At 35.5% G+C, this 20,845-nt stretch overlaps 4 protein-coding genes across 7 annotated transcripts in view; 2 read left to right on the top strand and 2 right to left on the bottom strand.

Annotated features, from left to right (window-relative positions):
* Positions 1-563: 563 nt before the first annotated feature.
* On the top strand, positions 564-12,076 carry pps (protein partner of snf). The gene is made up of 17 exons (XM_053763030.1): positions 564-1,039; positions 1,462-1,623; positions 1,853-3,632; positions 4,133-4,325; positions 4,487-4,741; positions 5,145-5,669; positions 6,192-6,524; positions 6,617-6,769; positions 6,862-6,989; positions 7,074-7,565; positions 7,671-7,936; positions 8,022-8,137; positions 8,347-8,555; positions 8,642-8,852; positions 9,354-9,513; positions 10,459-10,646; positions 11,229-12,076. The coding sequence occupies exons 1-17, from the start codon at positions 907-909 to the stop codon at positions 11,391-11,393; spliced, it is 5,469 nt and encodes a 1,822-aa protein (XP_053619005.1). The 5' UTR covers positions 564-906; the 3' UTR covers positions 11,394-12,076.
* Positions 12,068-14,951, bottom strand: rswl (roswell). Of its 2 annotated transcripts, none has more exons than XM_053763090.1 (5): positions 14,813-14,951; positions 13,849-14,069; positions 13,458-13,606; positions 12,842-13,208; positions 12,068-12,469 (listed from the first exon to the last, which is right to left on the bottom strand). In XM_053763090.1, exons 2-5 carry the CDS (start codon positions 14,062-14,064, stop codon positions 12,089-12,091), a joined length of 1,113 nt encoding a protein of 370 aa, XP_053619065.1. In that variant the 5' UTR covers positions 14,065-14,069; positions 14,813-14,951; the 3' UTR covers positions 12,068-12,088. The 2 variants fall into 2 exon arrangements, with proteins under 2 accessions (XP_053619065.1, XP_053619054.1); XM_053763079.1 differs by having other exon boundaries at positions 14,420-14,948.
* Positions 14,952-15,420: 469 nt separating this feature from the next.
* LOC128680182 (peptidyl-prolyl cis-trans isomerase-like) lies at positions 15,421-16,456 on the top strand. Its single transcript, XM_053763102.2, has 2 exons — positions 15,421-16,111; positions 16,345-16,456. Exons 1-2 carry the CDS (start codon positions 15,547-15,549, stop codon positions 16,383-16,385), a joined length of 606 nt encoding a protein of 201 aa, XP_053619077.1. The 5' UTR covers positions 15,421-15,546; the 3' UTR covers positions 16,386-16,456.
* Positions 16,444-20,845, bottom strand: part of Oatp30B (Organic anion transporting polypeptide 30B) — a 32,878-nt gene continuing 28,476 nt past the window's right edge. For all 3 annotated transcript variants that reach the window (XM_053763054.1, XM_053763043.1, XM_053763064.2), the window contains 5 exons: positions 20,405-20,514; positions 20,011-20,147; positions 19,535-19,726; positions 19,029-19,180; positions 16,444-18,951 (listed from right to left, as the gene is read on the bottom strand). In XM_053763054.1, the coding sequence (XP_053619029.1) occupies positions 18,470-18,951; positions 19,029-19,180; positions 19,535-19,726; positions 20,011-20,147; positions 20,405-20,514 (1,073 nt within the window). In that variant the 3' untranslated portion in view covers positions 16,444-18,469. The remainder of the gene's footprint in view (positions 18,952-19,028; positions 19,181-19,534; positions 19,727-20,010; positions 20,148-20,404; positions 20,515-20,845) is intronic.

The following is a 20,845-nucleotide window of genomic DNA, read 5'->3' as shown; positions in this document are numbered from 1 at the left end:
AAAGAAAACTGAAATGGTTGACCAGAGATTTTTTGTTTCGTTCCATGTGGAAAGGCAAAGGGATCTAAGCCCATATACAGCCGTTTAACCAGAGAATTATTTTTTTTGGTTTCGTTAAATCCATGTGGAGAGGCAAAGGAATCTAAGCCCATACAGCCGTTAACCAGAGATAGTAGCAGTCCATCTATAGAGCTGCGGGCAGGGCCCTCTAATAAGTACTCGGAGTAAGTACCTATACTAATTTCATGGGGTCCCGCTTAAAATATTACCTTATGCCAAAATAAACTAAAATACGGGTCATTGAAGCTAAAGTAATGATTTGTCATTCTATGGTAAGTATTGACAAGTAGATACACATTTTTGATGAATTTTTACAAATTTGTAATCCTATATACCTTTTAAATTTCATCAAAATCGGACCAAGCATGCATACATACAAAATCCTCTTCGTCAAATATTAACAACTTTATAAATAACGGGGTAAGACCCTTGGTAAGGCCATAGCACAGACAGACAAGACAGCAGTACAGCACACCGAAAAGTCTATAAAAAAAAAAATATTATTTTTTATTCTATTATGGCAACATAAATACTCGTGTTATAATCGTATTGGGAAAATACTGTTTTTCAAGAAAATAAAGCGATTATTTACTGTAAATCGCATTGTGGACAACATATTTTGTGCTCTTAATAAGAAGGATGAGTTTAAGGTTTCAAAATTATAAACACAGTGTTTCAAATTGCTTTTGTTTTTGATATCGCGGTGCGGCGCGGTCGAAGTTGAGTTCAAAATGGCGTCAAGCGTGCTGCGCTAGAATGCGTCATAAATAGAAACGATGCATGTGTGTTAAAATGGCTAAAAATAGAGGACTTGCATTGAGATAGTTGCATAAATTTATATGCAAGATGTCAAACACAGTGATAACTAACTATACGGATCTTAATGGACCTTCCACAAAATCGGACAGTTCTGTTGTTGTTATTGTAAACAAGGATGGATCTCTTTCAGTGGACCAGAGCTTATTAGGAACTTTAATGGGTAAGCTATTATTGTATAAAATAAAGGTGTAGTGTTACTTTCCTGTTGTCGTTAATGGCGTGTAACTAAATGCTCTAGTCGAAGCTCCTGTCCTGAAAAAAGTATGTAGGTATGTAAATTGTATTCATCAATACTAAATGCAATATAAAATCACGAATATTGGCTAAACATCAGCTCTAAGTTTAAATAACAGTTGGATTAAATCACCTAATCAAAAGGTAAATAGTACGAATACATAAAACGAAATTTTCATAATCAATGTTTTGGCGCCAAACTAGTGATGCTTTAGATCCGGTGACGCTTGTATGTGTATATTTTGTAATTTTGTATAAAGTATTATCAGATAAAATATCTGGTGTAACTGTCGTTAAAAAGTAATTTATTAGTGTAAAAGTAAAAATTAAAAATAATACACATTTTAGGAACTGATGGTGCCCAAGCAGCTGGAATAAGTGTAGTGCGGGTTGGTCATGAAGGCAGGCCAGATGATGCTACTGACTCTGAGACAGAAGATGACAAAGTGCCCCATGTAACACTGTCTGTGGACAGTTACTATGATGAACCAAACAGCATTATAAAATATGGTTTGTATGGTAGTGTTTATTTCTTCAAATTTTATTTTATTAGGATTTATGTCTCCCTAAATTCTTTAAATAAAGTTTAATTGCTTTACTTTCTGTATTTATAATACTTAAGTACCTGCTAATTTATATACTTTAACTTGTTATCGGAATGTTTGTTTATAATTTATTTGCTTTTATCACTGATGTTAATTAATGATTACAAACAAAAATAATTAAACTGAAATTTCAGACAGTGGAGCAGAAATGCTGCAGTCATTAAGAATTGAGACAAGAGAAAACAGTCTTGTTGGATTTCAAAATGACCACTGCTACACAACACTTACATCACCAAGCCAGTCTTTACCAAAAAGCAGTGATAGTTTCTCAGGATATGATGAACCACAAATTGAGATATCACATACGCCACCTCCAAAACCAGTGCCCAGTTCCAAGAAGATTACCATATTAGAGCAGCAAATTATTCCTAAGGGTAAAAAGATTCTTTTAAATCCAACTGAAGCCCCAATAATCTTAAAAGGTAATGATGTATTGAACAAACCATTGTCAGTGTTGTCAAAAGTTAAAAAGTCTGCTGATTCAGATAAAAGTTTGAATATTCAAAAGAAATCTGAGGAAAGCAGTGAATCATCTTCTATAAGCTCTTCAGGTGACAGCATTCCAGATAGAGACTCTGATTCAGATTATAAAGATAGTAGAGATAGAAGTGGTTCTGTAAGAGTTAAAAAGAGCAAAATAAAACCAAGAATTTTAAAATCAACTACTCCAAAAACAACTAGAGAACCTAAGATTATTTCTAGACTTAAAGCTAACAAAACTCTCTTAAAACGAGACATTAAGGAAAAAGTGCAATTAAAGATTGCTTCAGAGAAAAAACAACAAGATGTTGATCTGGAAAGCCTTATACCCACTTCTGAAATATCTATTCCCACTTCTACACTTCCCACTGATCTCAAAGCAAATTCAAAACAGACACCAAAAGCAGTTAAAAGGGAGAAGAAGACACCTGCCCATGTTACAGCTCTTTTATCTGACATGACTTCATTGTTTTCTACACCTGATGTTATTAGGAGAGTCTCCACAGACAATAAGGGACCTACAAGACCTGAAAAAGAAGTACCTCAAAATGAAAATAAAAAAGCAACTCCTATCGCAATTAAACAGGATGGAAATGAAGGAAAGATAACAGAAAGCAAGCAAGTAGAAAGTATAGAAAAACTTAAACTATTGCAAACACATAAAACATATGCCAAGCAAAAAGATAAAATTATAAACCCTGCTGAAAAAGTCAAGGGCTTTGAACTTATACCACAGCTGGATGATGCCAGTCTAGCTCAAATTCTTCAAGATGCAACCAGTGCAGCAAGTAACCCTGTTAAAGTTCAACCAAGTATAACTACCAGTAATACTATGAACAGCCCTGGTTTGACTGGACCTCTGTCACCAACTTTGGACTTGCTTGGTGGATTGCAACCAGAGGAAGAAGGGTTGACAGAAGACTTATTAATGCATGTGGCACAATTGGTGGAAAGTTCAGAGAACTTGCAGGAGGTTATAGACAAACAAGTTTTGGGTAAAGTTGATACTCCCAAAGCTCCAATTCAATCAGCATTCCAGCATGCTGCAGCAGCTGGTACTGCATTTACCCAAGCTAATCAAAAAGTGGTGAAAAATATTGCTGTCCGTAAAGATCCAATAGAGATTGTGCGGAGAGATGGAAGAGTCATTACACTGCCGCCTATAGAAGCACCAGCTACAAGATCTTCTAAACGTAAGAGTCAAATGGAGACATCCAGCAATGCAGATACAATATCAACACCTGCTCCTGCACCAGTTCCTGTGCCTGTGGTCCTGGACCCTCCTGTTGTCTCTGTATCTAAGCAATTTATGAATAAGAAGATATCAACTAAGAAACAGGAACAAGTAGTTCAACAGCCACTACCACCCCCAGTTGTTGATAAAACATCTGCAGAATCTCAAGAAAGCTGGAATTCAGAAGATGATCCTTACAGGTAATTAGAATTAACATCACAGTACTGTCTACCAACTTTTTGTTATATATTTTTTCCATAAACATTGCATTCTATAATAAGACCTTGATAGTCTATGTAAAAAAATCCCTGTTTGACAGATTTATCCTCCAACAGATCCTTGTTTCTATAGCAACCCTTAGTCTCTTACGTTAGGAAATAATATTATTTGTAATAAGATATATGAAATGTTTTTTAATGTTGTGTGTTTGTTGCCCCTGATTACTTTTGCAGCAGAAAACTATCCGGTATGACAGTTTCTAACCTGAAATCTTTCCATTGCAGGAGTACTTAATGCCTACAAATGTCCTCTAAAACCATTTTTATGGTTTCACTGCAGAATCAATGAAAAACAAACAGAATCTAATAATAAATACACTAATAACTAAATACATAGTTTAAGATCTACAATATGAATCTTCAAATTGTAGATCTTGAAATATGTATAAGTAGATATATTTATCAAATATTTTTTCCCTTAGGTTATGGTGCATTTGTAAACAGCCACACAACAACCGATTTATGATATGCTGTGATAGCTGCGAAGACTGGTTTCATGGAAAATGTGTGAATATTACTAAGGCCATGGGTCAGCAAATGGAAGAGCAGGGTATTGAATGGAGATGTCCAAATTGTATAAAGAAGACAAAACCACAATCTAAGACACCTGCCAAAGTAAGCTTTTTAGTTTTTAGGCTTGGTTCTGTGGTAGGAAATATATGCAGGAAGCATTTATAATGTTTTTATGGACTTGAAACATCAAGTTAATGTATGATTTTTTCCCATTGTGCACCAAATGAAAACTATTCAATTGTTTTTTTTTCTTCTAAATATAGGTTTTAACACAAAAGAAGACTGAAGTAGAGGTCATACCCTCAACTCCTACAAGCGTTAGTAAGATACCAACCCTGATACCAACCCTGTCGTCCAAGACTGGGTGCATAGTTTGTAAGAAAGCCGCTCGTGCCAGCAGCATTTACTGTAGTGATGCGTGTATCCTGAAACACGCACAGGACTCGCTGGGTAACCAGTCCCCAGCTAAAGCAGATGGCGCGCAAAGCAAAGCTCAAGATAAGAAATCGGAATCAAGGGTATGTTAAAAATATTAATATTGCCGACACGGCGAATATTCGTTTCTCATATATTTTCATGTAAGTTAATTGTGTTTCACATATATATATATAATCAGCACTCGGATCACAATCATAACCTGTTTTGATATACCTTTTGACTATGTACTTTTATATATTATTAGAAAAAAAAAAACATTGTAAGAAACAATAATGGTAAGCCGATCTGGCATGATAGGGACCAACATCGGCATTTCTCAGCAGTGGTCGTTCCGAAATGCCACTAGTTTGTAGCTTGTGAGAAATAACTATAAATATAAAAATTGATGAGAAAAAGTGCCTGTGATGGTCTAATTTCTGAATAAATGATTGGAATTTGAATAAACATATTTTGAATAAGCGCTTATAATTCAATTATTTACAGGTTATTGTCTACGAGCGTAAATCAGGAAGGTTATTGGCTGGACCAAATGCTCCAACAGCTGAAAATTTAAAAGCGTGGCTTCAGAAAAATCCGACATTTGAAGTAGTGCGTCCAGGTACACTGAGCACTATTAAGCCTAATGTAAATAAAAGGAAATCTTTGACAGAATCACATAAGATACAAACAACACTCAACTTTGAAAGGATTCCTAAGAAATCAGATCAGCAGACACCTGCTAAGATTCACCAATCAGAAGTAAGGGACAAAACGCCGAAAGTTCTCCAATCACCTAAAGAAGAAAAATCATTGAAAATAACACCTTCACCAAGAGAAGATAGGCTGTCTAAAATACTGTTGTCCCCAAAGGAAGAAATGAAAGTTATGGCTAAAACACCAGTCACTCCTAAATCGCAACCTCTGCAGCTCATAGACACCCCAAAAGCAAGTACATCTTTTGCTAAAACATCAAGTGAACCGCGAAAATTAGTTCGAACAAGTAGCAGATCACAGTCCACTTATGATAAAGTAAGTCGTCATTTAGCATACTTGTTCAAATTCTAAAAGATTAGTTATATCAAAGCTGTAAATTACCCATTAAATTGTTGTCCAAGATCACTCTCTCTGTAAACAAATATGTCATCATGCTGTAATCATGGTTTTGAGATTAAATTAGATTAGGATTTATGTCATACACCATTTCAGTTATAAAAAGTTGACATAATGTTCATTGATAAAACACTATTAATTTTTTATTTTTTATTTTTAGTAAATATATCAAGAAGCTTTTAAATCAATGATTTATTTTTAGTTCCTTTCAATTAGATAATTTTCGTCGTGTTTTATATCTTGTTCATATACTACTGCCTTGGCTGTCAGTAATTTTGCTAATTTAAATTCAACACACATTATTAATCTGTTGTGGCGAGCCCATAAACTATAGCGGAAACTTTACAAAAACAATCCTTATATAATCACCATAACCTCGAGAATGTGTTTACATTTTGATTACTCACCAGGTCGTCATATTTATGATAATTAACTTTACAGGCTCCTGTAGTCTCGCCATCAACCTCGCGCAGGAAAGACGCTCATTCTAATAAGAAAATGGAATCCACTGAACCAATTCGAGAAAATGTGAGAAAAGCACTCCAAGAACAAATGACGTCACGAATGGCGGAACATGACGGACCCAAGTTTTCTGAAGAAGAAATACAGCAGTTCGTCTACGATACGGAGGACGAATTATATGAGTTGTTTAGCCGTGACGTGGGGATGAAGTACAAGGCCAAATATAGATCATTGATGTTCAATATCAAGGACCGCAAAAATCTTTCTCTCTGGCAAAAAATCTGCGATCGTAGCATTACTCCTAAACAATTGGTCAGTTTTTAGTATTTATATAGTGTCATTATTATACGTTAATAAATTTGTATGTACTTTATAAACATATTATTATTATATTTTGTTCACAGGTGCGACTCTCACCAGAAGAATTGGCAAGTCAAGAATTGGCTGAATGGAGAGATCAAGAAGCTAAACATCAATTAGAATTGATAAAAAAATCGGAAATTGACCTTTTGGCCGCAAGTAAAACATATGTCCTGAAAACACACAAAGGAGAGGAGGTGAGAATATTTTTTTCAGATTTCAAATATTATGGATCAATTATTTAAGTTAAACATTGAAAGTATATAAAAAACACATTGTTTAATTTCAGGTTATGGAAACCAAAGAATCTGTTTCAACAGAATTAGATCCGAATGTACCAGTAGAAGATTTAGTTACAGCTCTAAATGATCAAACTGTAGGTGATGTCCCCCCTCCTGAAGATATTGTGCTTGGAATGTTAGTATATTGATATGTTTCATAATTTAATACCTGCTATATGTGTGTGAGCTCTTTATTCATTAATGGCATTTTGTATTTTAGCCCATCAGTTGAAAAGGAAAGTACTGATAAGAAACGCAGTAGTAAAAAACGAGGCCGAGAATATGGGGGCTCCGGTCACAAAAAGAGCAAAAAAGAATCGAAACGAAGTTCTGAAAGACGAAAATCAAAATCTTCGCGAAGAGATTCTGAAAAAGAAAAGGAGCCGAGAGATGATAAATCAACACGTAGGTCACGTAGAAGGTCGAGCAGAACAAAGTCCGTTTCAAATAAAGATGCGCTCAGTTCCGAACCCAAAGAGATATCAGATTCGGCCGATCGCTCCAGACAAAGATCGAGATCGAGAACGAAAATCAAGAAGAGGTCCAAGTCGCGCGAGTTTTCCAGATCGGCGTCGAAAGGGCGCTCGCGCTCGCGCTCCCGCGACAGCTACCGCACGCGCAGCTCGCGCTCCAAACATTCTAGCAGTACTGAAGACAAACTCAAACATAGGTCTAGGTCGCAAGATCTTGTCTCTAGCAAGAATAAGAACGAGTAAGTTATTTATGTACCTATGTCATTGTAGTTCGAAGAACCTTATTAACTTATTTATGTTTTAAATATATTACATGTCCATTTCCTTTTGTTTTTTTTTTTCAGTTCAACTGATTCTGATTCAATAGAAAGGCCAAAATCAGCAATGTTAAAAGAGGCCCATCCTGAGTACGATCCTCATGAACCAATGATTACATCAGCATTTTCAGAAGAAGATTTGAGGAAGTCTAGGGAGGATGTATATGAGGATAGCTATAAAAATGACATTGATGATTATGGAAATACAGATTACGACTCGGGAAAAGCATTTTCTTTGAATACAAACATAGTCATCCCTACGTCTTCATCAGCTAAGCCAGATAGAATATCAGGTATTTTTTAAACTATAAATGCCAGTAAAAAAAGTATGTTAGTGCTATATTTTCAATAATTCCAATTTATTTATCCTTCTTTCAGTAGAAGCAGAGAGTGACCAAGAACCCAGCAGTACAGTGGAACATTCCTCTGCTATTATATGGAATGGATGCATCAACATGGTTGATGTAGCGCGGTTCTATGTAGCCGCTCACGAGGTTTGAGCTTAAAAATATTTTGCTATAATGAAGTAATTTGTTGGAAAAAGTTACAAATTGTAACTTTTTGTATCAAATTACTTGACCCCCAAAAGAAAGTCTTTAATTTTAAAAAATATAAATAATTTAAATAATGTTATATTATAGTAATCAAATAATTTAAATAATGTTATAGTAATAATTCTCATTATGATTTTCTGGTTAAACAGGTCTCTGGAATTGCTGCTGATTTGGAAGATGATTTAAGTACAGAATTAGATATTGTTGGTAGAATAAATCCCGACACAGTGTGGGACTACATAGGCAAGATGAAGAGAGCTAGTAACAAAGATATTGTCATATTGAAGTTGCAAGCGGCTAATGATGAGGAGAAAATGCAATACATAGCATTGTATAGCTATCTTAGTAGTCGAAATAGGTTAGTTTTGTAATTTAAAAATAAAATAAACAACAGTTTCTATTAATATCAATATTTACATATAACTTTGTATATTTTTATTCTAGATTGGGTGTGGTGAAAGTGTCCAATACAACATCAGTTAAAGATTTTTATATAGTTCCCGTTCCGGCAAATACTACTTTACCGCCTGTACTATTACCTCTAGACGGACCAGGTCTTGGAGAAGTTAAAACCCATCTTCTGATTGCAATAGTTATTCGGCAGAGGAAAAAGCGACTGGCTCCTCACATTCCAAAAGAAATTATTCCAGCAAAGGTTAGTTCATTGGAACAAGAAATATGACTGTAAATAAAGTTGTGCACACAGAGATCCTATTTATTATTAGAATGTAAGCAAATAAAGACTGATTCCTGTAAGTTAAAAAAAAAAGTCTAGTTTTATTTCATGAGAACTTATGACTACGTTCCTTTATTATTAATAAGGAATCATGCACGAGAACAAAATATTATATGATTGCCTATGAATGATAGATATCTTCTGCGCCAGTATAATGCTAAGGTCCATCAATCCATAGTAATTGAACGTAGATAATATTCAAATAAATGTTTGCTTAAACTACATATCGGTTAGTATTCCGTCTTCTAGTTTAGCGCGGTAATTTTTTATTAAGTGGGTATTTGAGTAATATCGAAAATCGATATACCTACAAAACATTGAGGATCGCGCACATAATAGTCATATAAATTAATGTAGTTTGTGAATAATATAGAATTACATTATCCTATGTTTAACAAGTGAAATAAATGTACACCGCAGGTTGCGCGTGAGTCACGCAAGCGTTCGTACACCCCGCCTGTGGTGGGCAAGAGTTCCTATACTCCGCCTACATCACCGAAGAGACGACCTTTGCCACTTCCTACTTACACTTCGCCAGCGCTCTCTACTTCCGTAAAGGACAAAATTGCCGCCTCGTTAGGTACGTACCTATGTTTAAAAAATAATTTAGGTATTAAGTATTGAGTCGCCTTGCACGCATTAGGTTGTTTGTCCGTAGGTAAGAACGATTTGTCAGAAACTGATATTCTCAAGCGATGCAAAATGGCAGAATCGCAAAATGTCACATTTTCAATTCAATATAGAGTGGTGTTACCTCCATTTATTACATAAAATTATTTTTGCCAGCTAATGATGGATAGATGATACTTTAGCTAGCCTACGTTTTATTTTGGGATTTCAACGATATTCATACATAAATATAGAAGATTTTTTTTTGGCTTTCCGATCAAAGATTTTTTCCTGTCTTTTTAGCTATTGTAACCATCCTTTTAGCGAAACTTTATGATTCCATTCATTTGCGACAAAATAAATATTTCTGTCAAAATAGGAATCTATACATACCTAATCCATACAAAAATTAGAAATTCAATGTGCACTTCGCCAAATGAAGTATCTTATTTCCCGTAAGACCCATACCCATTAACTATATGTATTAACGGGACTTAGCACGAACCTTTTTTGATTAATGTTGTTGACGTTTCAACAACCTTGCAATCGCCGTGGTCGCGGCCTGACTGATAATATATGTACTTATTGTGTTCAAAGCGCGAAAAGACACCCGTTGTCTCAAATCTCGGAAATTGATAAAAGATGATCGCCAGTTCATAGCTCCCAATTCACACAGATCAGCCTAACAGTGCCGCTGGGTCGCTGGACTGACTGGGAATTTCATTTACCATATTTTAATTATATGCTGCAAAGGAATTTTATGATTTCAGGGTTCATATATTATATTTGAGTTTTATAATTCACAATTGTACCGTAGGTATGTACCTAATAGATCATATTCGGATACAATATTACCTTTCCCCGAAAAATAAAAAATTGCATTATTTTAGTTTTGACATATCATATTCATGTACAGCATGTGCAGACGACGAAGAAGCCTACAGTCCGGGATCTTCAAGCAGCGGAGGCAGCGCGCCGCTCGCGACGCCTGCCAACCCTCCCAGCAACACGCTGCGGTGCAAGATGGAGGAGTTGAACAGACAAATTGAGGAGCAGAAACAACAGATTATGAAAATGGCACAAGCCGACTCATCGGTTGGAGAGGTGAATTATTTACTGTTTTACATACTAATATACATAACAATACTTACAGTTACGGTTATGAAAATGGCACAAGCCGACTCTTCGGTTGGAGAGGTGAATTATTTACTGTTTTACATACTAATATACATAACAATACTTACAGTTACGGTTAAGTATACAAATACTGTACCACGAATATTTAACCGTAGATACAAGTAGCTATTTAAATTTATATTCACTTAACCTCTTATTCATAAAAAGTTAAAGAGGTAGTTTGGCTTAACAATAATTGGTCGATATTATTGTAAATTTTAGAATTGACAATATTATCATCAAAGTATTCCATGATGCTAATAATATTCGGTAGCCCCCCGCAATATAAAAACTTAACAATAATAACTCTTATTTCTTCTGTTTTGAACCCTAATCGTACTGAACCAAGGTTCAGTACGATTCAAGGACAATGATGTTTACTCTATCACCATTTCTATAATGGCCTCCCTAAATTGTCTTTTAATTCTCTTCAAGATAGAAAAACAGATTTGTGTAATATAATAATTATCTACTTTTGTTATGTTCTAGTAAAAAATAAATAAATTCCAGGATGAAGCTTACTCCCCATCGCGACCAATGACTCCACCGGCGGTGAATCCACTTGCTGACATATCTCTTCCATCTAATTTGCAAGAGATTCTTGCCACCATCAAGCAGAGGTCAGAGAATACGTCTGCTGATGTAGATATGCGTACCATGCCGTTGCCCCCGTGAAAATTTAAATAAGCTAATAGAACAATTTTTATGTTCATCATGCACAAGTTTATTTTATTGTGCAGGTTATATTGTTGTGTAGAAAAGTACCTTCTCCTTGCAAGCATTTTAACGGTCTGAACTAGTTTTTTAAGGCTATTTACACCTAGCGAACGAATACTCTTCTACCCCCACCTGTCCAACCAATGGCTGGCCATAGACTGAGGCCAATAGAACAAGCATTTGCTCGCTTAGTGTAATGGCACCTTTTAGTAAGTGAATTAGAATATATTTTTTACTTTGTGTATTTTTCATTTATAGGCTATGGTTATTATATAATGCATTACATATATGAGAAATAAATCCAACATTTTACTGTGACATAGAATTATGCAAGGCATAACATTATGGATGCTAGTTATTAGGTGACGTGCAATAGTTCGATGTTGGAATATATAGATCTTCACAGATTGTGCAGTATATTTCAAAACATAAATTTACATGATTAGGGTAGAATGTCAGTTTGTATATAGTTATAAAGTTTGAAATCATTTAATGCACTGTACAAAGATAACATTTAGTTAACATACTTAATTATAGTATTACTTAAATTAACATGTTTTTCTCAAGTGGAGTATAAACAAATTGAATGGACGAGTGAAAATATATGTGGAATATGATGAAATAAAGACATGTTTAACTGATATATTTTTTCTTTATATACTATCATCATCATACAAAGATTTTCTAGACTTTGATCTTCTGTCTCTGAATGAAGCTAAAGGATTATTTTTCAGTGGCCCAAGATTTGAATATTTTTTAAAGTTTTTAATCACTTCATCTTTCAATAATGGGTTTTTAAGTTTATTTTGCATGGCCAATATTTTTGTTTCCAACAATTTCCTCCTTGGGATGTGTCGTAAAGCATATTCCCAATCTCGTGTTAGTTTTAGATCCAATAGTATTGGTATCATATGGTTTATATTTAAATTTTTCTTTGAACCCGGAGCCCATTCTAAATATCTGTCAAGTGGCAATTTTGCCATTTTTAGACCATCCCTTTTAGCTTTTGCCAAGGACAGTGGTTCATTATTCATCTGAAAAATAAAAAATACATATCTACACATTAGTATAAAACAACTTGTTAAAATTACTATACAACAAGAAGTTGAGTTCTGTGTGACTACACATTTTAGTTCATAATTAGACCAGGCAGTAATATTCGAAACCAGCATCATGTATTTAACAGCCTCAATCATTCTGGCATTTTAACAAGTTTCACTTTTAAATTTGTTTTTGGTTTACTTATCAGTTTTAACCCAAGAAAACTATTTACCAATAACTATTTTGCGATACTGAAACATAAGAAATAGCAAATCGAGATCAGCTGCCTTTAATTTGAATTTGAGTGATTTGAGCTCTGTATGCCAGCATTCCAGCAAAGAAAAAAATTACAAGCTGAAGAATACCTTGTCAACCATGCATCCAACTATATAAATTGCATCACTGTCAAACGTTGAAAGTTCTTCCCGGCAGTGTGGTGTTAAATAAACCAGTTTTTCCTTAGGAAAAATATCCAAGTAACTTTCAGCATGAAAATTCATAGGAAACCAAGGCTCATCAATGGAAGGTATGTTTTTTTTTAACTGACGCATGAAGTTTCCTTTAAAATTAACATTGCACAAATGTAAATCAAATGGATCCTTGTGCATTCTGTTATCTCCAAAAACAAATGTCATTTGTTTGGCAGCATTAAGGATTTCCCTGTGTACCATATGCTCCTCATAAGAGCAGTCTAAAATCACTTGTTGACCATGTGTTATAGCTAGTAGAGCTCTGTAATAAAAAATAATTTAATATTGATTGACGATGACAGATGGTACATGGAAAGTAACTGAACTATTTACATAATAGAATAAGGGTGGAGCAGGTTTCCTCACTGGAAGCTAGTATCGGTATGTGAAAACTACATTACATGAGTCGGATTAGTGAAAGTAAAAACACACAGGCTTTTTTATTTTCTTTGGAAAACATAGAGAAACATACTTGATAATAAGTATGAGAAGATATGTAAAAAAAAATTACTTGTAATTGTCGAAGTTGTTGATAGATTGATCACGAATTCGTAGGAATAGTGATCTGTATTTTATACCATATAGCAGATCATCAGGATATTCTTTAAATTCTTCAGGGGAAGTAGATTCCAATTTTTGTCTACTAGCTTCTTTTTTGGCCTAAAAAGTAATAACCATTAATGAAAGACTAAGTTTCAAGATATGTTTATAGTACTGATTCAAGCCACCTAAGGACAAGGTGTGTGATATGTGACTGAGATAGCACTACATATTTTACTATGCTCTATGTGGACAGGGCGAAATGGTCCCAGTATAAGAGAACTGATCACCTATCTGGTGCTAGCACTGTGTGCCCAAAATTAAATAAAAATAAATAACACTCTATTTGGAAGACTACTTACTTTAGAATTTTCTTTTGCCTTCTCAGTTTTCCAAAGATAGTTCAGGTATTTTATTCTTTGACTACGACTCTGCAAAAGCAACAAATGTTCCCAATGCTGTTTTTTTAAAACATTTGGGGCACATCTCCCATCTTGTCGCATGACTTCAACTTCTAACATTAATATTCTAAGTTTCTTTTCTTGTTCAGGATCTTCTTTACAGAGCTCGTCGATCATTTGATCTGCAAATATGTAGTTATGCATGTATGAAATTTGATGAGATTTTCATTGTTCCTTTGCTTGAATAAAAACTTATAATATCCTTAAATATTATAAAACAAAGTCCTCTGCCGCGTATCTGTTCGCGATAAACTCAAAAACTACTGCACGGATTTTCATGCGGTTTCCACCTTCTTGAGGAAGGTTTAGGTGTACAATTTATTATATTTTTACCCGAGCGAAGCCAGGAAGGTCCGCTAGTGAATAATAATAATGACCGTTGACCGGATTTTCCGATTTGTTGTTATAAATGTAGTAGGTATGTATTACAAAAAAGTCGTAACACTTATATTATATTATCTAGTTTGCTTACCTGTGTCATCTTTAATTTTAGTTGAATAAAATTTCTGATTGTTAACATTTAATGTTTTAACTATTGTAGCATTTGTATGAACTTTAAATTTGTTCAAATTTTTTAGTTGAATTAGAGCCCTAACACAAAACATGTCTATAGACAACTAAATGTTTATTATGGTAAAGATACGTTTCTATAAATGTTTGATATTAGAATCGCTTTCTTTTATTGGATTTCTCAATAGGCTCACTAGGCGCACTCAACTCGCACGCTTTTAAATTCAATGTTCAAATAGTAATTTTCAATTTACTATGTAGATAGGTACCTATTTGGTACAATACTACACAGAACAAAAGCTACTTCAATTCAATCGGTATTGTAAGTACTACCTAGTTGTTAAAGTATAGGTACCTAGTAGGTTACTTATCTTGATATATTTTTAGGCTAAAAGAAAAACTTGCAACCTGTTACAGGTTGGACTTTGTAAGTGTCATGGCTCCATCGATCACCAAAACGATGATTTTGCCAACGTCAAGGTTGACATTGACACGGAATCTATAATATGTTATAATATCAATATTGAAACGCGGTTCAGTGTGTAATCTAAAATATAAGATTATATAAATATATTATTCATACATGCGGATATAGGGGAGAGTAAATAAAAATTATAAGTAGATATTACTATTATGTATAAATTTTGCCAATATAATTATAAATGGGGAGAAAACTAATGTTAATAGAAATGCCATTGCGTGCAATATTTTTTTTTTATTAAATAAAGTTTTGATAATTTGTCGATACATACACGTCAGTTTGTTATATGTAACGCAAATTTGAATATCACGCCATTTTTGATTGGATTAGATTGGATCCAAACTTACACCTCTATTTCATAAAAAGTTACTGTATATATTCGATATAAATATGGTGATGAACCGTACTTCACCAAACCGGTTTTCACTGCACCACCACCGATGTCAATGTCAACTCAGTCTATCAACGTACAACTGGGTCAACTTGTCTTTGTCAATGTCAAGTTAACTCGACAGCGGCGAGTGAAAAGCTTGTGAAAAGAAAGATAAAGCAAAGTGAGGTTATCTTTTCTCCAAAAATTTTAACGTTTCACCCGGCTTCCTTTAAAAATGGCTTTAGCCGGTTTATTACGTCGTTCTTTAGTAAATGGTACACTTTACTCAGCAGCTACTCTTCGTTTCGCTTCAACTCAACAAGATAAAAAGGTATTTCTTGATGTGACTGCAGACGGTGATTCCTTAGGTCGAGTTGTAATAAAGCTTCACACTGATATTGTTCCTAAGACAGCGGAGAATTTCCGAGCTCTGTGTACTGGAGAGAAGGGATTTGGCTATAAGGGCTCAATATTTCATAGAATCATTCCTGATTTCATGTGTCAAGGAGGGGACTTTACTAACCACAATGGTACTGGCGGAAAATCTATTTACGGGCGTATATTCTCTGACGAGAACTTCAAATTGAAGCATACTGGAGCTGGTATTTTATCCATGGCTAATGCAGGCCCTAATACAAATGGGTCTCAATTTTTCATAACCACTACGCCAACTCCGTGGCTTGACAAGAAACATGTGGTTTTTGGCGAAGTTGTTGAGGGTATGGATGTCGTGAAAAAAATTGAGAGTTTTGGCACTAAAAGTGGCAAACCTTCAAAAAAGGTTGTTATTAAAGAATGTGGTGAGTTGGACTGAGCATTTAATAATTGTACTAATAGCTGTATGTACATTAGTGTAATATTTAAGTAAATAGTAGACAACCTGTTATTAGTGAATAGATTTATTTTACAATGACATAATCTATCATTTGAAAACCCTTTACTATTACCCAGTAAGGAATTCATATATGTTCTAGTAGTTGGTATTTAGTGACTACTAAAGAACTAAATAAATAATAACATGTTTCATTCTCAGGTGTTCTTGAAGTTGACCAAGCTATAGAGAGTGTTCAGTGATACAAATAAAAATAATGAATTTATTGGTACCTACTTTCAAAGATTAAAAATAAAAAAGTTTTTAAAATAAGTATGCAACTTTTATTAATCACTAAATGCAACAAATTAGTTTAGGGAGCTGCTACTATCAAATATCTCCAGTGATATTGATATAACAACTTGTTTGAATACATCTAAGTCAGTATCAAGTCTTAAAAACTATTGTAATAAGGCATTTTTAAGATAAAACATTCTCTTTCATATCAAACTATTTCTCTCTTAACAAATATATGACAAATTTACATAGTTGACATTTGTCTTTTTCATGTAAATCCATGATAAATATATTGCTTTAAAATATGTGCTCACTTTCATACTAAATAATATCCCAGAACATCTTTCACAATTCTTTTGATAGTTGAGAGAAATGTGAATGCAATGATACAATAGCTCATACTGTGAAAGATGTACTTAGGTAATAATTGAGTTCTTAATCAAAATAGCAGCCCAAGAATTGACAAAGGTACAGTATTAGATAATATAGACAGAAGTAATAAATCTTTGCTTATTTGCCAAATATACAGGTAAGTAAAAATGAAATGTGAAGATTTATCTTTTTAGAAATTATGCCAAAAATAAATACTAGGTTTTGTATTCACTCATGAAAGTTATTTGCATTCTTATGGATAGGAATTAGGAGTCTTCCAAAATGTGGACGAAAGTTCAAGTTTGAAAAATAAATCTTTTGTAAATATCAATAGCATGAAAAATAAAATACAATAAGGCTTATAAAAATATTGAAATATATTATAATATAAAACAAAAATACTCACTGTAATAGATGACAAATATACAAGGACCCTAAATATGTAATATGAAATTTGTCCAATTTATAAAGTAAATACAATGTTTAACAAAAACAATGTAAATGGAGAGAAATTAACAAAATTGTATACTTAGTAGTTTTGTAATTGTAACTCACATTTCAGTCAAAATAAAAATCACTGTTGAGATCATAAATATAGGATGAAATCTACTGTGGCCATGCATGTGTCGTTGTGTCTCATAAATTGGCCATTAGTACTAGAAGGAATGTTATTGTTATGTTATAATTCTATAACACCTACCTAGGATTAGAAAGCATGGGCACTATACATGGGTGTGCAAAACAGCTATATAATGAAATGGTTTAGTGCAGTCTGTTTCGTTTAGGTGTTTGTACTACCTGGTATTAATATAATGCATATATCAAAATATATTTTGTGGCACCTTAAGGGGCTTTTTGATTGGAATATCAATTTTGTAACAAAATTATTATGAAGACCCTAATGTAACATAATTGCAGGACTAAAACTTTTATTTAATTCCATAAAAGAAATAACACATTAGTTACATATTGCTATTCCCTAATTAAAAAAAAAACCAACTCTATAATTTTTTTACAATTTGGTTATAATATTTAACAATGTACAATATATATTTAGAAAAAAAATCTGAAAAATATTTGAAAAACAAATATGTACAGTACCTATGTGACCTACCTAAATGCTTTTTATCAAGTTCACTGAAACTGTGTGAATACCTATGTGGTGATACTGGTTTTTATCATCATAGTGCACAAAAAGTATAATTAATATACAATTTCTTTACACATGTGGTAATTTAATTAGCTATTAAATTAAGTACATATTTAAGAATGACAAAGATTGCAGTTTACTGAAAAAAGCATTTGATGTACTTACCATACCTAATGGGAGAGAAGTGTAGGAAACGAAAACTTACCAATTGACAATTGTTACAAAGTACCAACATGTTTTGCATGTTTTTAGCACAAACAGTTGCAAAGCGAATATTTAGTTCAGTAAGCTTCGAATCTACTCTAGGATATGATTTAAAATCACTCATTTATCTAATTCTAAGTCGAGAACGCGAGTTCTATTCAAATATACAATTTCACTAAATTATTATCTCACTCAGTCGCATCGGAAGCGCGGCCATCAATATCATCCGCGGCGGAGATTCGCGCGGAGCCGGTCTATGCGTCTCCCGGGTGTCAGTGTACACGTGTCTGTTTCGGGCGCCTAGACCGGGCCCCGGTCCCGGGCTCAGAGTGGCTGCAGCGGCTGCAGCGGCGCCGCCAGCTGGTCCACGCTGCGGCCCTTCTGCAGCTGCAGCGTGAGCTCCGTCGGCTCCAGCGTGATGTGGTGCGAGGACGTGCGCTTGTGCTTGTGGCGGGTGTCAGGCGGCTTGAGGTCGCGCGAGCCCGTGCGCCGGTGCCGCAGCGCGCCGCCCTCGATCAGCCGCTTGCTCTCCTCGTCGGGCGCGCGGGCCAGCTGCTTGAGCTGCTCCAGGCCGAGGTCGTCGAGCGAGTGCTGGCGGCCGCGCGGCTCCAGCTGGATGGTCTTGGAGTCGTTGCGGAGGTGGCGCGAGGCCACCAGCACGCGCGAGGTCTTGCCGCGCTGCGAGTCCTGCGAGTACTGCGAGTCGGTGCGCTGCAGCTGGCCGGGCTCCAGCGGCGTGGCCAGCGCCGAGCTGCCGCTCGAACGGAACCCGCTCGCGTTCTCTGTTGATGGCAATTCTTCGAATACTGCAAACACACGATTGCAATTTTCAAAGTGAACTATAATTATATACCATCCGAAACGTGAAGTTATTATTACATACATTTGTCTAGGCTGATGATGGAGCCGGCGATGTCCTTGGTGGGGTCGAGCGGCGCCGCTTGCTCCAGATGTCGTCGTCTGCGCACGAGCCACCAATCCGCCAGAAAGATTCCCAGCGCTACGATTTTAATACCCCCACATAGCCCCACATATCTGTAATAATCATCAAAAATATCAATAAAATGCTCGATATTTTATTTCTGAATTGAAACGTTTAGAAACGAACTGGGGGACTACATCATCTATTATCGCGAATAATTCGTACCATTGACTTAATTTTTTGTATGAATGCGATTCATTTTAGGTTCCTAAATTGAACTGAGTTGCATTGGAATCGTTCTGTAAAAGTTGATAGTAGGCCTGCTGCTCTTAGCAATAAAAATGCTAATTAAAATCCACAGAAACCAAAAATAAGAAATTTGCAGTCATTATTCTCATGTTTATTAAACAAGCAGTACATAATATGTAGCCGGCATAAACAATATCAGTCAAATGTATCGGACTGACCTGTATCGGAACTGTTCTATGTCGTAAAGTAGACAACGGCCGCCCTTCTCGCCGCTGCAGGATTGCTTCCACAGCAGGCACGTGGAGTCAATAAGATTCCCGAACACAATCGGTGCCGGGATGTAGCCGAACAGGCGGAAGATCACGAACTGCATGCCGAGCGCGAATGAACGCTCTTCTTCGCTCACAGACCTGTATAAGTGAAGCTTAAAATGAGACATTTTAGGCCCTGTTTCACTGCTTGCTGATAAAATATCTGATAGCCTATTAGGTATGTAACATATGGAACATAGACTAATTGACAAATGGAATGGAATTAGGCTAATTGGCAAAAAAAACTTCAGGCAGATTTATTTCCATGCAGTAAATTGATGAGAAGTTTCGTCGTTGGGGGCCGATGTTGGAGAGCCCACATGACGCATTCGGAATGAATTGCTGATTTTTCCTACGATCATAAAAAGCTCATATCAAGTTACCTGAGCACGATCATGAGCAGCGGCATCTGTGTGACGGCCACTACGAAGGTCATGAAGAACAGGAGCACTAAGAATGGGAAGATCGTCGTGCACGGCGGGTTGCACGCGCCCGCCGTCGCCACCGGGACCACTGTCACCTGACACAGGTATACGAACATTATAGTTAATGCAATTAAAGTAAGTTTCGCAATGAGGATTTTCATAATAGTACAACAAAAAGGACATTTAAATTTGTCACAGACCCAGAAAAAGACAGACGAGACAAAACATACTTCAACTTAAAAGTATGCTTTATCTTTTTAATGAACAATATGATTAGCGTGGACACTTATGAAAGTGTTATACTTATTACATAGTGTTTTTGAGTGACGGTACACAATGATAAGGAAGTTACCTCGCTGCTGTAGTCGTGCGCGGCGCCGGCGGTGAGCGCGGAGGCGGAGGCGCCGCTCACCACCGCCCCCAGTCCGCCCAGCGCCATATCGTGGCTGTTCTCGTGCACACCTACAGTCACAGTATATCACTATAGTTTCTCCATTTGATAATGGGAAATTGGGTACACTCATTATGCCGGCTATACACTCTCGACTAAATAGTACGCAAAATTTTCGTGGTTTCGATGAACAATACTGGTTTTTTGTTCGGTAAATAAAAGCTCTCACACAAACTAAACATCGGTTCAGTAGCGTCGGCATCTGCGTTCGCCAATAGTTTGTAGCCGGGTAATGTCGAGTCTTAGATTAACTCCTTCCGGGCATCATCCTTGTGGTAGGCACAACTACGGATGGAGTAAAGTTTCAACTCTGTCCTACAGATTTGGTGAAGAAATGTCATA

This window comes from Plodia interpunctella, chromosome 2 (assembly GCF_027563975.2).
Source record: "Plodia interpunctella isolate USDA-ARS_2022_Savannah chromosome 2, ilPloInte3.2, whole genome shotgun sequence".
Taxonomy (NCBI): Eukaryota; Metazoa; Arthropoda; class Insecta; order Lepidoptera; family Pyralidae; genus Plodia; species Plodia interpunctella.
The sequence above is the reverse complement of the archived record's forward strand: the minus strand, read 5'-3'. Positions and strand labels throughout refer to the sequence as shown.

Coding starts and splice junctions, on each gene's coding strand:
- pps (XM_053763030.1), top strand. CDS start 907: ATGTCAAACACAGTGATAACTAACTATACGGATCTTAATGGACCTTCC. Junction 4,326..4,486: donor AATCTAAGACACCTGCCAAA/GTAAGCTTTTTA, acceptor TTCTAAATATAG/GTTTTAACACAAAAGAAGAC. Junction 5,670..6,191: donor CACAGTCCACTTATGATAAA/GTAAGTCGTCAT, acceptor TTAACTTTACAG/GCTCCTGTAGTCTCGCCATC.
- rswl (XM_053763079.1), bottom strand. CDS start 14,552: ATGTTTTGTGTTAGGGCTCTAATTCAACTAAAAAATTTGAACAAATTT. Junction 14,070..14,419: donor TAAAATTAAAGATGACACAG/GTAAGCAAACTA, acceptor ACATATTTGCAG/ATCAAATGATCGACGAGCTC. Junction 12,470..12,841: donor TTGGATGCATGGTTGACAAG/GTATTCTTCAGC, acceptor TTTATTTTTCAG/ATGAATAATGAACCACTGTC.
- LOC128680182 (XM_053763102.2), top strand. CDS start 15,547: ATGGCTTTAGCCGGTTTATTACGTCGTTCTTTAGTAAATGGTACACTT. Junction 16,112..16,344: donor GGTTGTTATTAAAGAATGTG/GTGAGTTGGACT, acceptor TTTCATTCTCAG/GTGTTCTTGAAGTTGACCAA.